This window comes from Thermobia domestica, chromosome 1 (genome assembly GCF_964235325.1).
Source record: "Thermobia domestica chromosome 1, izTheDome1.hap1.1, whole genome shotgun sequence".
In the NCBI taxonomy this organism is placed as follows: Eukaryota; Metazoa; Arthropoda; class Insecta; order Zygentoma; family Lepismatidae; genus Thermobia; species Thermobia domestica.
In genome coordinates, this window is record NC_137454.1 from 197,738,598 (window position 1) to 197,756,265 (window position 17,668).

Below are 17,668 nucleotides of genomic sequence, written 5' to 3' on the forward strand. Positions count from 1 at the left end.
GAGCGAGCTGGACAGCCAAAAAAATTTCAAGACGAAGAATTGACAGCATTGCTCGAGCAGGATTCGTGTCAAACGCAGGAACAACTTGCAGCAGCATTAGGCGTTGATCAAACAACAGTCTCCAAACGCTTGAAAGCCATGGGAATGATTCAAAAGATGTCACATTGGGTTCCACATGAATTGAAAGACAGAGACGTTGAAAGACGAAAAACCATTTGCGAATTGCTGCTTCAACGACAGAGCAGAAAGGGGTTTCTGCATCGAATTATTACGGGTGATGAGAAGTGGATCCATTACGAGAACCCTAAACGAAAAAAGGCCTGGGTGAAACCAGGTGAACCAGGTCCATCACAACCAAACGAGATATTCACTGTGCAAAGGTTATGCTGTGCATATGGTGGGATATGAAAGGTGTGGTGTACTATGAGCTGCTGCAACCGGGTGAAACTATGAATGGAGAACGTTATCGACGACAATTAATGCGTTTGAAGCAAGCTCTGGCCAGAACACGACCAGAATGGGAGAACAGACATGATAAACTTATTGTTCAACATGATAACGCTCGCCCACATGTCGCAAAACCGGTCAAAACCTATTTAGAAAATGTCGGATGGGAAGTTTTACCCCACCCGCCGTATTCACCAGACGTTGCTCCTTCGGACTACTACTTGTTCGATTGCATGAACAACGATTTGATTGGACAGCGGTTTACTTCTTCAGAAGATATCGAAACATGGGTCTCTGACTGGATCGCTTCCAAGGATGAGGACTTCTTTCGCCACGGAATCCGTACATTGCCTGACAGATGGGCGAAAGTGGTGGCTAGCGATGGACAATATTTTTCTTAAGGTATTTATGTATTTTGTGTTTGTACTACAGCTTCAATGTGTGCGTACCAACCGCACGAATTAATTCCTAGACCAAATAATTTATCCACTTTTCGGGCGTCACATGAATGCTGGACTCCTTAAGAAGTTGTATTACTTATCCCACTGGTCGTTTCCTTAAATTTTGAGACGAAACCCTGCGCTACAGTTCTGACCATACCATTTCGATGGGGTTGAGGATGCAATGGTAGGGTGGTAAACGTAGCATAATATGTCCATATTTTGCAGCTAATTCGTCCACGACATATTTCTTTTTTCTGCCGGTAACAGAAGTGTTTTCTTCTATAACTTCAAGGAGAACGGGAATTATAGGAACAGGATTAGAAATGGGGATATTAATCAAAGTCCTATAGTTAAGAATTTGACTTTTCTTCCAGAAGGTTGGTTTTCGGTTGAGAACACAACTGTGATACGAGGCATTGTCCATAACAATTACAGGTGGTGTGTCAAGGCGTTTCAATAGTTTATCCTCAAACCAATTCTCAAAGATACCTGCAGTCATGCTACCATGGTAATCTGCTGAAGCATTAGGCATTGTTTTATGAGTTACTAGAAGCGCATCGTCAATAAAACCTGAACGCTCCCCGCAATGTAAAATAACAATTCTATCACCTTTATTCCCACGACTCGTTACTGCACAATTGTCCGAATCGTCTGTCCAGTTCTTATTCGACAGGAGTTACAATCAAACCACGTTTCGTTGAGGTACACATCTGCATAACTCTGAGCCCAAAGATTATTGATACTATGCAGGTATTTGTATCCCCATGCAATTATATGTGGTGATTCACTACGAATACATTTTTTCACCGAGGATTTATATTTAAAACCCATACTTCGTAGCAGGCGATAAATAGTGCGTTGGTATGGAAACATGTATTTGGTATCAGCTCCCTTAAGTCTCATTGCTTCAATTAACGCTTCCGTTGTGGGAGATTTGCCTTCCTTATAAAATTCAAAAACTGTTCGTCGCAACAAATCACGAGTGAAATCGTCAATTTTGTCGAATTGAAGTTTTCGTTTTACAATTTTCTTTTTAGTTGGTGTCGAATAGTTTTTCATATCAATTTTCCCACAAATTCTTTTTATAGTACTAATGCTAAGACCAGTCGCCTGCGTTAATAACTTATTTAAGTTTTTGGAACTTAAGACACCACCATTATCGATGATACTTCGTTAAAAAAAAAAAAAAAAAAAAAAATCACTAACATCACCGTTTGCTTACGTAACTTAGCTCCCCTCTTAACAACAACACTATCTTCTTTCGTTGGAGTTCTTGGCGAATAAGTCCTGGGCTCCGGATTTTGTTCCAAATGTTGCTCGTCACAAGCGTTATTGTTTAACCAAGGTCGGAGAAACATTGACATTGTAGCGAATTATAACTGAACACATTAACACAAAGAGTGATTCAAGACTGAAAGAAATCTAGAGAAAAGGGAACATTTGGCAATTTCTTTTTCTGTTTCTAACCGAGGGTCGCCTCTTGTTTTCTTAAATTTATGGTCCGTTGACAAGGAACAGAGCTATGTGGGTGATCCTGTAAATTCCTGAAACATTTTTATTGTTCTTTCCTACGGTCTCTTTCTCCAGGCGTTGCTAATAGGACTTGGTAAACCCCACTTGTGTTTGCATGGGAATACAGAAATAAATACAGATAAGATAAATACAAGTTGAAAGTAAGGTAAAGAAGCGTATAAACACATTAAGATATGGTGTGATAGAAGTGTCTTCAGTAGGTAAGCGTGTTTTGTGTGCTTGATCCTTTGTTCGATCATTGGTGGAGGCATGTTCTCATTAAACCCTGCCTTCCGCTGCATGTAATCTCGGTGCAGAATGGGGATGTGAAGTTTGTAATTATTTATGTAGCATGTGGAATACATAATATAACGCATTACTCATTTACTTGTGTTCGTATGTCGGTTGTTATATCTAATGTTTAGAATGCTACACTCGAACACCCCACTTCAGGGAAAAAGACAAATTAAGTTACCGTATGTGCGCGAATATAAGCCGCGAGCGAATATAGGCTGCACCTAAACTTTTAACACGGGATTATAGAAAAAGTAAATCTCGAATATAGGCCGCAGTACTAAATTTACGAGAAAGTTCAATTAGACAGTAACTTGAGATGCATCTCTCTCCCTCCCCTTCTTTAACTTCTGCATAACTAAGGGTGACTTATGAAGATGATCTTCTTTGTGATAGTGACTTTGAGCAGCATTCTGGATCGTCTAGCAAGGTGAAAAATCAGATGCTGGTAATGCTGAGATGGTGGGAAGTGATTTTGCTTCATTTGGGTGGTTACAAACTGACACAGTTTTGCGAAACAAAGTTGCATTTTTTTTCAAGAGCAGTTACTGTACATAATATTCCGTGTATATATCATACCTAGGTGTATACTCTATAACGAACCCGGCGGGAGCTCATGTGGTTCGGATTCCACCTTAATCAGTAGGTCCACGTCTCATATAGCCTCGCTGCTGAACGGGACGTTAAACTCAAAATCAACTCAACTCAACTCTATAACGAAGATACGTATTCCTGCTAATAAAAGTATTAAGTGTCAGATTATTTCTGTGCAAGGGTAAGGTGTTACCAGTACCCAATGAAGGTTTCAATTTTTGTGAACAAGATATGTTTTTTTCTGCTATTTTCTTAAGTCTTTGATGCTTTACGAAAGTAACTGCAGTAACTTGTAATGCTATTCATTTCAACCCAGATCTCGATTACAGGCCGCACCATGATTTTCAAGCCAAAATTTAGGGAAAAAGTGCGGCCTATATTCGCGCAAATACGGTATATTATGCAATAAGCTTTTTGCGTGTTTAATTATATCAACACAGAAGAAATTATAAAAATGATCGTCATATTATATCAATACGTAGTGTGTTCAGTTTGTAGATGAGTAATTTGTTATATGTAAAGTTTGGTTTTTAAAAAGCATATAATTTGGTGTATATTTGTGTTTACTATATGAATTATTATTCGTAGTTCGTACTGCTTTCACAGAAGTGTTTCATAATCACACTCTATTGGCATACATTATGAGTTGCCTTGTATTGGCGGCAAAGTAAATTTAGTAATTTTAGTATTATGTAGAATTATCGAATGTTTTCGTATTTGTTTCTATTTAAACAAGGGTTTTTACTTTTCAATCTTTAGTTTGTAAGAGCTGTCTTGTGAAGCATTTAGAAGAGAACAACACATGTCCGACGTGCCAGATTGTAATTCACCAATCTCATCCTCTCCAGTATATAAGCTTCGATCGCACAATGCAGGACATTGTCTACAAATTAGTTCCCGATCTTCAGGAGAGTAAGTACACAGCAAATATTGCTCCTTTTATATATCATATTTTTATTCAATAAAAGTTCTTTACTTTCGGTATATACAGTCTACTCTTTCTTTCTTTTCTTTCAAGGTGTTCTTACTATCGGCGAAATGTATCCTTAACAAAATCTAAATGTTCTGTGTGTTATTTTCGTTGCAGTTAAATTTTTGCAACTTTAGAATGACTGAAAGGTACAGCTACACATTTATATATTATGATTATTATGCAATAGTAGAAAAATTGGATTGCGACTAGAATATATTTATCTTACGTTAGATGTAGACATTGAAAAAGAAAAAGAAATAAACCCTTTCGAAGTTGTACTAGTTAGCTTGTGTTGAAGATAATACATAACGAGTTACGTAGAATGAAGGAATCACTAGGAAGTTTTATAGGAACATAAAACATATTCGTTCTTTCTACAGTGCTATATATCACTGTAAAATTCTTCACGCATACCGTATTTATCTGATTATAAGCCTACCTCTGGAAATCAAAAATTAAAATACAATAAAGCATACAAAGCATAAGGAGTAAGTTTTCTGCTATTTAATTGCCTAAATGATTTAGATTCATCCTTTTTTTCTGCTTTTGTACAGATTATCGTCTTCTGTGCTATCAGGCGAGTTCAAGATCGAACACTTTAAACAGAAACTGACGATTTTTTTATCGAGACTTTTGCACCTGTCATCAATCCACGTGTACACTTGAGATAGACTAGCCTGCTTTACGCGGTTATGGTTCATCATTCTATCCTCCCTGGTGAGCTGCTCTATGTACATTGCTTTCAACTTGTCATCTACTTAGCCAGCCTTGTTAATGATACCGATCCTAAAAAGAGAGGCATTTTTTAACCAAGACGAAAACAATTAAATCTGTTTACAATCGAGTAAATACCATGTTTTCTCAACTCTCACTACACTATGAGTTTTTGTAGTACCGAGCTGAATACTGGCACGAGATATTATCATAGCATTGCTTTTACCTCTATGCAGATATCCAGTCTTTTTTAAATTTCTTTATCCAGTTGTAGCTAGATTGCCTATTATGTGCAGCCTTTTTTCAAATATTCAGCTGTAAATTTGCGACGCACTATCGTAGGCGAGTTATGCATGCAAAAAGCTCGATAAACAAAAGGTCTTTTCCCTCGGAGTAGAACGTATTTTGACAAAGATGGTCACTGGCAAGTACTACCCTTTCAAGAGGTCACTGAAATATCAGTAAAAGCCTTTTGAGATACTATTACGATACAATATAAAATTAGCAAACCTTAGGACAAATTAAGTTATTTCAAAGTGACATTTTCTTTGTGAATAATCGTACATATACATCTCTTTAATCTTTCGCTTGCTTTATTTTCTTTTCTCTTTCAAATTCCAGGTATTTATTTTGCTGTATGTTTGGTGGTGCTATTTGCGCATTAACTTGGGTAGAGTATTGTTTTCTCTAAAGGTTCTGTTAGTAGCTAGCATTTGTGTAGTCCATATACAGTGTGTATCGTGTTCAGTGTCAATCAGTTGTAGTCAGCTCTGGAAACGTAGGTAGTCCAATTTCTTTTCTTTTCTTTATTGAGACCTAAATAATATATTAGATGCCTGTGTGATATCATGTCAAGATTATTATGAGATTACGATCAAAAAGGAATTTGAAATACATGTTGAACAGTACCATAGGGATGCAAAAGTAGAACACACTTTATTTATATATATACTCGTGTATATATATATATATATATATATATATATATAACACAAAATAATGTATTCACAATTTCATTTGAAGCCAAAACTAATATCAGGAACTTAATCATTCTTTTTTTAACGGTAAATTTATAATAAAACAATAAGTGAGAGGAGTAATTAAAACGACGGTTATATACAGAAAAATAACCGACCTTGAAATCAACTAATGAAATAATGAATTAATTCAGGTTTTATTGAGTGTTGTAACACACTGTTCTGCCCTTTAAATTAAGGGAGATAGGTAGTAAACACAAGTAAATGACTGTAGAGTAACTAGTGAAATGGGAATGTGGGAAGAAATGGAAGAACCAAAAGATACAATGTTATTCTCCACATCTTTCCAGGAACTTCTCGCACTGTAGGCGAACGATCTCTCATTGAACTACCGTTCCTTTCGTTGAGTGTTGATTCATGACGTTACTTGATATCTGCAAATTATCTTCATGTTAACGAAAATTGGTGGTTTGTCAACTTTCGAAGACAAAATCAATCAATGTATTTCAGGAAAAGTATTGATGAGAGACCTTGATCCTTATATTGCATTAAGGAATTATTTCTCTTATAACAAAAGTTCTACACTTTTAATGTCGTAACCGAGTCTGTAATAGACATGACAGATGTGTAGTATAAAAGTTGTTTACCGGCCACGTAAGATTTTGGAGAAATATCTCTTAGCAAATAAAGATTTCAGTTCTGACTCCTTAACTGGTTTTGTGGTGTACGAGACTGTTAAAGAGAGTAAGAATAGCTACGTAGGCATTGTGCACAGCAAAATAGAACGAGTGCGGTTCTTGGACATTTTTTGCTCATGTAGGTCTTTCAATTTACCTATAAAATTGCATAATATTCAGAATACAGAAAGTAGCTCTTGTTTAAAAGCTTCGGCTGGCAAACTGAGAAGTAACTTTGGTATGATAAATAGCTGCTGACAAATAGACAACACACACTTATGAATTGCCATTTTACGTTGTATTTAATTTGAATTTCACATTCACATATAATATACTGGCGTTCTGTGAACTCCTACCACATAATAATTACTTATGCCTTGAAATGATCGTATAAATATATATACATACAACTGATTTATTTTAATATAATTATATTATCTAACTATTCATTCATTAAGGAATATAGCATTAAATGTCAAAAAGTTTGTCCCAGACGGGTGAAGAAACATAACTGAATTCCCAAGACAGTGACATTCAAATCCGATGCAAATGTTCTTTCTTTCTTTCTTTCTTTGTCTTTTTCATTTTATTGTGAATGCGAGAAATATGTTTACTGTCTTTCATTTCTTTGAAAATGTTCTTTTACGTATGGAAACGTAAGTAATAAAACCAGCATGTGCTGGGATGTATGCATAGTTTCGAAATACTATATTACAATGTATTTTAATGAATGTTATTATTATTATTATTTTACATATAATAACATTTCAGCATATACTTAAAAGAAGAAAACTCATTTGCACTTTTTTTTTTCCAATTGGAAAGGTTAGCTTGGGGGCTCGAACCTGGCATCTTTGTTATACTGTTTCCGAAGATACCTGAAGTTGGAATTTTTGTAGCTCAAAACAATTGTAGTAATTACTCTCATTTTTTATGGAATGGAGTGTACATCGCTTAATCAATCCTGGCCAAATTTTGTACGTGTCATAGAGAAATAATCATTGAAAAACTGCTTTTTCTTATAGAGTTCAATGAAAAGTACGCCAGATCTTGTGGAATCGAAGTCAACGATGGAGTAGAATTTTCGAAATAGCATAAGGGAAAACTGCTCGATTTCTTCTGTGCACATAGTTTCTCTCTCTCTCTCTCTCTCTCTCTCTCTCTCTCTCTCTCTCTCTCTCTCCTCTCTCTCTCTCTCCTCTCTCTCTCTCTCTCTCTCCTCTCTCTCTCTCCTCTCTCTCTCTCTCTCGTTACTATAGCAGATACTTCCAATTACAAAGTGGTGTCACATGAATACATTTCAGTAGTTACAGTGTGACGAACTTAAAAGTATTTCACATTGGTAAGGAAAGTACCGTAAGTTAATTTCTTTTACAAACCCATTTCGAATATTTTCTTCAGCATAATTTATTATTTCGAATCAATAAACAAATTTTTGAAGTGTGCTGATATATATATATTCAGTGACCTCTATATATAAAATAGCTGCAATCAATAGATTTATTTATTCTCTGATCATCCAGAACAGAACACTCGTGAAAGGTGCTATCTCAGGTTTATATATATATATATACTATGTGATCAAAAATATCCTGACACCTGGCTGAAAATGACACAAGTTTGTGGCGCCCTCCATCGGTACTGCTGGACTTCAGTATGGTGTTGGCCCACCCTTAGCCTTGACTAGCAGCGTTCACCCCGCTTCGCTGGGGTCACCCCGGAACGCAATAAACCTTGTTACTTAGATAATTTTTACTTTTTCGCTTTCAAGTGATATGATAAAAACCATAGAAGATTGCACTAATGTTAACATTATATCGCCTGTCATTTATGTTAACCCGCCCCGCTTCGCTGCGGTCACCCCAACCCGCCCCGCTTCGCTGCGGTCATCCCGGAACGCAATAAACTTTGTTACTTAGATAATTTTTACTTTTTCGCTTTCAAGTGATTTATAGCGCCTGTCATTTATGTTAACCCGCCGAGTCACAGGGTCATGCGGGTTGCATATAAGTACGTTTATTTTTATACCTATGATGAACTAATAACAAAGGATTTGTACGTATGGACACCTGAATGGTCAATTATCTCAAGACACTGGTAATTGAAAATTAAAGTGATATGATAAAAACCATCTAGGGTCCAAATCCTAACAACCCCCCAAAAATGAAAGAAATCGGTTCAGCCGTATTAGCGTGATGAGCGGACAAAGGATTTTTTGTACGTATGGACACCTGATTGGTCAATTATCTCAAGACACTGCTAATTGAAAATTAAAGTGATATGATAAAAACCATCTAGGGTCCAAATCCTAACAACCCCCCAAAAATGAAAGAAATCGGTTCAGCCGTATTAGCGTGATGAGCGGACAAAGGATTTTGTGCGTTCTCTTTTATATATATAGATGACAGCTTCCACTCTCGCAGGCATACTTTCAATCAGGTGCTGGAAGGTTTTCTTGGGGAATGGCAGCCCATTCTTCACGGAGTGATGAATTGAGGATAGGTATCAATGTAGGTCGGTGAGGCCTGGCACGAAGTCAGCGTTCCAAAACATCCCAAAGGTGTTCTATAGTATTCAAGTCAGGACTTTGTGCAGGCCAGTCCATTACAGGGATGTTATGGTCGTGTAACCACTCCACCAGGCCGTGCAGTATGAACAGGTGCTCGATCGTGTTGAAAGATGCAATCGCCATCTCCGAATTGCTCTTCAACAGTGGGAAGCAAGAAGGTGCTTAAAACATCAATGTAGGCCTGCGCTGTGAGAGTGCCACGCAAAACAATAAGGAGTGCAAGCTCTCTCCAAGAAAAAGACGACCACACCATAACACCACCACCTCCGAATTTTACTGTTGGCACTACACACGCTGACAGATGACGTTCACCGGGCATTCGCCATACCCACACCCTGCCATCGGATCGCTTCATTGTGTACCGTGATTCGTCACTCCACACAACGTTTTTCCACTGTTCAATCGTCCAATGTTTCCTCTCCTTACACCAAGCGAGGCATCGTTTGGCATTTACCTGTGTGATGTGTGGCTTATGAGCAGCCGCTCGACCATGAAATCCAAGTTTTCTCACCTCACGCCTAATTGTCATAGTACTTGGATTGGATCCTGATGCAGTTTGGAATTCCTGTGTGATAGTCTGGATAGATGTCTGCCTATTACACTTAACGACCCTCTTCAACTGTCGGCGGTCTCTGTCAGTCAACAGACGAGGACGGCCTGTACTCTTTTGTGCTGTACGTGTCCCTTCACTTTTCCACTTCATTATCACATCAGACACAGTGGTCCTAGGGATGTTTAGGAGTGTGGAAATCTCGCGTACAGACTTCTGACACAAGTGTCACCCAATCACCTTACCATGTTCGAAGTCCGTGAGTTCCGTGGAGCGCCCCATTCTGCTTTCTCACGATGTCTAATGACTACTGAGGTCGCCGATAATGAGTACCTGGCAGTAGGTGGCAGCACAATGCACCTAATATGAAAAGCTTATGTTTTTGGAGATGTCCGGATATTTTTGATCACATAGTGTATATACAAAGAGCACTAGGAAAATTTTGCAATAGAACAGAACGGATCATCACAAGAGTTTTCAACTTAGCGCGTGTTTATACATGTCCAAACCTGCATTGTAGAAGCTTTAGTTATTGTCTCAGTGTCAGTTGATTTTCAGCTGTGTTAGTGAAAAGAGGTGGAGATGCCGTGATCAGAAACTGAATATCGAGCAATTTTGCACGCAGTTTAAGTGTTGATCAGTGTTTAGAGGAAATGACTCCTGTGCTTGGAGAGGATTGTCCTCATCGTACAACGATATTTAAGTGGTACCCAGAGTTTCAAAAAGGAAAAATTCCAGCCTTAAGAACGCTCCAACGTCAGGTCGTCCATCTTCATCTGTGACTGAACAAAGCATTGCTGCAGTAAGGAAAATGCTTGAGACAGACAGGTTACATGCCATTAAATTGAGGTATGCTTGAGCATTAGTGTACTAGCAGTAAGTGCTATTCTCTTCGATCACTTTCGAATTTGAAAGCTTTGTATCCTTTTGGTACCATATGGCTTGACCGACGAGCAGATGGCACACCGTGTTTCATCTGTGAAATGTTGAAACAGTTTAAAAACTGAAAATTTTCCTCTGTGAATACTACTGAGACGAGTGACGAAACTTGGCTCTATTACTATGACGTCCCGATCAAGGCTCAAAACAAAGTGTGGGTGTTCGAAGATGAGGAGACCCCCGTGGCTGTTCGAAAGTCCATATCAGTGAAGAGAATGATAGCGGTATTTTTTAGTGTGCAAGGAATTGTCGAGCAAGTTGTCTTAGAAACACAGAAAATAGTCACAGGGAAGTGGCATACCAAGGAATGTCTGCCTAAAGTTCTTACAGCTTTCCCAGTTGCGCCCAAACTCAAGTATGAACACATGGTTTCTTCACCAGAATAACGCTTCAGCGCACCGTTCAAAAGTTTGCTCAGAGTATTTGACCAGCACTGGACTAAAACTGTTAGAGCACCATCCGTAAAGTCCAGATATCGCTCCCTGTAACTTCGCGCTGTTCCCCCATGTGAAGACCAGACTAAAAGAAAGGCGTTTTAAAGCGACGATGAGTATGCCCAGATCTCTGCCGACTTTGTAAAAGTATAAGAAATAAAATTGTGTTGCAAAACATCCCTAGTGCCTATTTGTGCACATATATATAAAGAGAGAGAGATTGACACCCACCATCCACATTGTAACACAAAATTAACACTTTAATTAGCAAGCATTAATAGTATTACCATTAAAATATTTAGTTTGTTTTTATGGTAAACCATGTCTTCCCGATCATAATTTCGTAAGTTTTGAAGTATTTTTGTATTTTGGTTACAAAATGCAGGATGTTTATTTCAAAGCAATATTACCATAAAATAGTTCGTATGTGTTGCTACTGAGCAGCAGTGCCCTATTATGGTCAAATATCATAAGAATATTTTCAGTAGTTAGCTGCAGTTTCGTTTAAATATCTTCCTACAGGAAAAAAAAAAAAAACTTACGGAATGTAAGGAATAAAGCTTCTACAATACTAAATTTGACTGTTCCCTGTTGACGAAGATTAGAAACTTCTTAACAAGCGACCCGCAAATCATGTATATTAATATTGTGTGAAAGCAATAACGCCAATTAAATGATCATTGGAGTTATAATTCGTGCGGATAACGCAATAGAATGCGATGTTGCTTGTAAGCAACACTGCCAAATAAAGAGCTAAATATTGCTGCCACAGTTCGAGTAAGCTTACTTCAGTTACCACTAAATCTTACTACGATAATTATTTCAACAAATTAAACTATTTCTTGCTCTGTTAATACACTGTATTTACTTAGTACTTATCATTTCTTCGCCGTAATTTTATATACACATCTATCAAAGTTGGCGTCCTAGCTTATATCTGTAACAGCATAAATATACAATTATGGCCACAAAAATGTTATTTTAGGTACCGGACTATTGTCCTTGACAACGAAATTAACAAACATTGACATTTAAATACTATAAATATAAAAAGTAGTCTATAAAGAAAAATTATTCGTAACATTATATAATTTTCTTCTTCAATTTTGTAGGTATAGCCAATTAACAAAAATCTTCCCTGAATAAATAAATAAAATAAAACACACATTATCGTTGCAACATCAGATATATATATTTATAGAAAGTAGTATAGACGTTATAGGTTTAAAAGATGTACAGTGTTTCGATAACTTCTTTTGGTGAATCACTATCTATGATCGTTGTGATATAATTCTAGTTGTGCTCTTTTTACCATCGTTCTGATCAGAGGCAAAAATTTCTTACCCCAAATATATCGTGTTTTATTTAGGAAAATTATCAAGGTAAGCTTCCAGTTTTGATTCCTAATTTTTCTGTGTTCAGTTGTCATAATATTTTATCTTAATAATGAGTTGGGCAGTATCGATTTCAGAGTGATCACCAGTATGTCAGTCTCACAGGCAACTCATACTTCATTTTATTATTTTGTCCATATGTTTCGTTTCAAACTAACTTTTTTTATTTTAACACAGATGAAATAAAGCGGGAGAGGGAGTTCTACAGGGTTCGCGGTCTTCAATGTCCTAAGGACGCTCCACCAAATGCTCCTGATGCTGATGACGATAAGACTATTCCAGATCAGCATGCAGAAGCTGATTATCATCGCCAAGATGAACAGGTTAGACATCGCCTTTATCTTAGACAAATAGTGATCAGAGTTTTTAGTTTGTAACTTGTAGTTTTATATTTTTCAAAGTAAAGAGCTTTCTATAAGGAAATTGTGTTTAAAAAATGCCTTACACTGTATAATATAAACTTCTATAAGAAAATGTGACTTGTCTTATGCAGGTGAAACAACTTTATTGCATTGTAATGCTATGAAAATGGGAGGAAAAAATAATGGTTTCAGACTCACTGTTCATAGTAAATGTAAAAACTTAACATGAAATAATTTACAATGGTTGTATTTAATAGGAAATCTATATCAATGTATGAAGTATCAGTACTTACTTTAAAAACATACTTCGTGTAACATCTTGTGCCGTGTATTGTGAATCTTGTTTCAAATACTCTCAAAGATCTCTAAACAACTTCGCCAGTTGCGTTGGATATAAAATCAAATTCCAAAATATACAATTAGTTTTCTTAAGAACTCTCAAAAGGTTGGTTAAACCTAAATCTAATATGATTGGGAAAACTCCATTAATTTCTAGTACGCCCATTTGTATTCCTCGTTCTTCGATACTAGTTTGCTACTACGTAGTCCTTTTACTATAATCTCTGTCTCGACTCTAACTAGACTGTTCGGCGGCACATATCAAATATAACGTTAATCAACTACTAAAACTGTTATTTCAAGATCGCAACGTAGTCAATATTTGAATCATCTAGAAACATATATATATATATATGTATATAGTACGGGACAAGAATAAACGACCACAAGTGTCATTAAAACTATTGACATTTTTGGTCGTTTATTCTTGTCCCGTACTTTATATATATATATATATATATATATATATATATATATATATATATATATAAAAGATTACACTCGGTTGGATTATTTTTTATGATTTCTCGTGTATCTTACTACTAAAAGTGGCTGATAAAGGATTAACCAGTATCAAACAACTAACTTTGATACGAACGCTTATGTTTTGTATAGATCTCTAATTTCTCAGTCTGTCTGTCTAATGAATTAAAAATCAACGTTATCGTAATTTCGAGGAATCACGTAGAAGTTTTCGATTGCCCGATATTTTTCTTTATAATTTGATTGTTCAAGTGATTATAACGCTATTGTGTTCTACATTTATAGGTGAATGTTTGTCTGGAATGTATAAGTGCAAACCTGAAGACCCTGAAGCGAAGATTTATTCGATGTTCCGCCCAGGCTACCATTACACATTTGAAGAAGTTCATAGCGAAAAAGGTGTTGAGTGGAACGGAAAAGTATAGAGATGTGAGTAGTTTCTTTTTAATTCCAATCTTTATCTTTTGAAATGTAATTTGTGTAAGTATATTGTAAGAATGAAGAAGAAAATAGAAAACGTTACACCCATCATTAGCCGCCGTGATTAATGAACTGTTATCAGTAACTGCACTTTGCCCATATATATATAACTTTATTTACTGAGATCAAAAGTAAGCGTTTTAGATTTCGTAACGTTTTTAATGTAGTAGTTAATTTCAGAACGTATTCCCATTGTGCTTCCTTTAAAAATCGTAAGCTTTTGTATATTGCGAATATTGGAAGTTTTATTAAAAATTAATTACGAAGTACGAGAAAAAAAAAAAAAAAAAAAAAAAAGGATTGCAATAACAAGATTGAAAAATATTCGTGCTTAAATTTGTATATTGCTACGCTCAGCATGCGTTTTAAAATAGAAAACTAAATTATTCCCATTCTGTTCGAAGATATAGTTGTATCGGCAGTAAATTTTTCCTTCGATGTACGTACATATATCCTTGGATGGAAAAAATAAAATCCTCATTCATGTAATTAGATGTGCATGTTTTCCTTTTGTTTACTGCACGTCATGAGTTGTAAAACAAATCACATGATGTATTTTTGAAATTCAAATAGTGTGTGTTAAGGTTAGCATTTCCATTTATTTTTTTCGAACAGTATTTATGGTGACAGCTCTTTTGTAGTTCAGATTTTATAGTGGCTCCTTCAGTGTAAAATAAGTTATGAGTTATTTTTCCATGAGTAAGAATGTGGTGAAGCGCTGCTGAATGGGTATATTGAAATAATTTGAAATCTAACTTAGACGGAACAATTTATCATAGTGAGGAACTACATAATTTATACGGTTTACCCAACATTGTTAGGGTCGTCAAGTCTAGGAGGCTTAGGTGGGCGGGTCATATAGCTAGAATGGAAGAAAGTAGAAACGCTTTCAAAGTCTTGACTGGAAGACCAATCGGAAAACGACCTAGGCGCAGATGGGAGGACAATATTAAGATGGGTCTCGCAGAGATTGGAATACAAAGTAGAAACTGGATGCAGTTAGCTAAGGATAGAAGTCAGTGGAGAGCTTTTGTGAACGCAGCATTGAACCTCCGGGTTCCATAGGTCATAGAGTTAGTTAGTTTAGTTAGTATATGTTTGTTTCTTTATATTATCTTGTGAAACAGCAAATGCAATTTCATATTTCGGTGTTGGGACACGTCCAGGTATATTTCATACGGTAGTATTTATAATATCGATTGCAGCTATGTGCTTTGGCAGTTAAGTAGAAAATGGGTAAAGAAATATGGCTCTCACAATCTCGTTCAGTTTAGGTAAAATACACTAATGCTTACTAGATATTGGCATTTGATGCAGAATTAAGCTAAGCATAATCATGTAGCCTGTGAAACTATATCTTGTAAAATACATGCTTCATGAAAGGCTGCAGTGCGCATACTTTGAACATTGTTTTATTGATTGATTGGGGGATTAATGGGGACGTCAGCATCGTGGTTATTTATCCCAAGCAGTATTTTAATATCATCACAAAATGAACACATTAGAAGTATTTATTTTATTTATTCTCTCCCTGCTGTAGAGTCCAGTTGTACCTTTGTGTATTGCGTGACTGCCTAGAACTTTTTTAGTTTCTCAGTTGCAAAAAATAAATCATGTTTAAGTGATTTTTTAAGCAAATCTTTATTAAAATTGTGTTGGGAAAGTTCCATTAAGTCCACACCCTATATTTGGTGGTCCATAATTAGTGAACCAAAAGCCCATACCATACTTCACACGATTGTATAGCAAGACACGGATACCATCATGCCAAGTTTGATCCAGATCGGATGAGTTCGGTTGAACTCGTACAATATAAAGTTTCTTTGAATTTTCAGGAAAATCAGTGAGGGATGAAAAGTGGTAATGTATGTTTCAGTGTTAATCAGTTAAAGAAGTAATTGAATGTTATCCCTGAAGAACAGCATTAATCAGAGATATCTTTATTCAGAAATTTTGTTATTATTCAGTTTTGACGGTGCAAAATTAGGACATTATCAGTTTTCCGTTTCTTCAGTTATGATGAAAAAGAAAGGGGAGGAGGAAACGCTTAAGAGCCTCGCTTTGCAAAGCTCTTAAAACAAACGTTTATCATGGATAGTTCATTTCAGCAAACTTCCCGTATTTAAATATTATAGTTATTAATTTGTATTTGTAAAACTACAGCCTGGGTTACCAAACTAAGATATAACAAAAGATTCTACCGTGTAAAAATATACTTTGATAATTGTCAGAATACTTCGTATCATCTTGCGTAACATATAAAAAGCGTAAATAATTCCATGTAAAGCTAGCATTAAACCACTCCACTGCAATTACGACTGATTTGTTATTTGCCTTTTTCTTGCAGATTGATATCTTGTGTAACGATGAACTGCTGGGTAAAGACCATACGTTAAAGTTCGTGTATGTGACGCGGTGGAGGTTTCGTGACCCACCCCTCAAACTACAGTATCGACCACGAATAGACTTATGAAAAATATTGACTAAGGACATCTGTTTGTTAATACTATTTTGTACAGTGAACTTGTGCGTGAAGTAAGTGAAAGTGACAACGTTGTGTGAGTGAAAAATAAATAAATACGTATTTTATTTCATAAAAGACGTTAATATGTTCAAGAGGAAGCTTATAACTTCTTCTTGTTTATTTTCATTATGTTCCTGACGAGTGTAAGGTACTGGATCTGTTAAATTATTTTCTTTATTTTGATTATGTGTTATTTTGTACAAGTTGTGTGCACAAATACATTAAAAATGTAATAGAATACTTATTGTAGTATTTGAAGCAACCTTGAAGTGAGTATTGCAATATAGTTTTTCTAGTCCCATAGTGCGTGCTTGGCAATGGTGTAAGGAGTTCCAAGAGTTTTCATTGAAGCATTCCAAGAGAGATTAATCATCATCAATAGAGCGTATGGAACACATTGTGATATTAATTATCTACTAACTTGAATAATGCCCTCTTCCCTCCTCAAAAAAGAATAATCAATTGTAAGGAACATTATTCAGGTTAGTAGATAATTAAGAGTAACTAATCTGTTACTTTTCGTGGGTATAAAATAACATCGTATTCTTCAGCTGTGGATGTTTTGGTAAATTTGGTCTCTACCGTTTTTTAATAAAGCAGCAGAAACTAGGCGCATTCATATTATGGAAGTGTAATCAGTTCAAGAGAAGCTTCGGTGGATTCACTGTTTATTTTAAATTGTCGAAAATAATAATAAAACTATACTAGTATTATACTTAAGAACTGCTATGAAACGAAGTGGCAAATAGCCTTGAGAAATCTTTCCAATACATTCATAGTTGACTGCACATTCCTTGACTTTAGAATTGATTAGTGCTGAACTTAAGCTATGATAAAATAAAAAAAAATTGTCAAAGACAACTTATCACTTTATTTCGTAATGCTTTAGAAGTACTAGACTGTTGTCAACAGATTTTGATCTATTTTCTCCGTCATTTTGAATTATTATTATTAATTAAAGAA

The 17,668-nt window shown here is 35.9% G+C and overlaps 1 protein-coding gene across 2 annotated transcripts in view; it reads left to right on the forward strand.

The window, feature by feature from the left end:
• Positions 1-16,945, forward strand: part of l(3)73Ah (polycomb group ring finger 3-like lethal (3) 73Ah) — a 33,170-nt gene extending 16,225 nt beyond the window's left edge. For both annotated transcript variants that reach the window (XM_081768064.1, XM_081768073.1), the window contains exons 4-7: positions 4,050-4,202; positions 12,695-12,840; positions 13,987-14,130; positions 16,529-16,945. In XM_081768064.1, the coding sequence (XP_081624190.1) occupies positions 4,050-4,202; positions 12,695-12,840; positions 13,987-14,130; positions 16,529-16,654 (569 nt within the window). In that variant the 3' untranslated portion in view covers positions 16,655-16,945. The remainder of the gene's footprint in view (positions 1-4,049; positions 4,203-12,694; positions 12,841-13,986; positions 14,131-16,528) is intronic.
• The last annotated feature ends 723 nt before the right edge of the window (positions 16,946-17,668 follow it).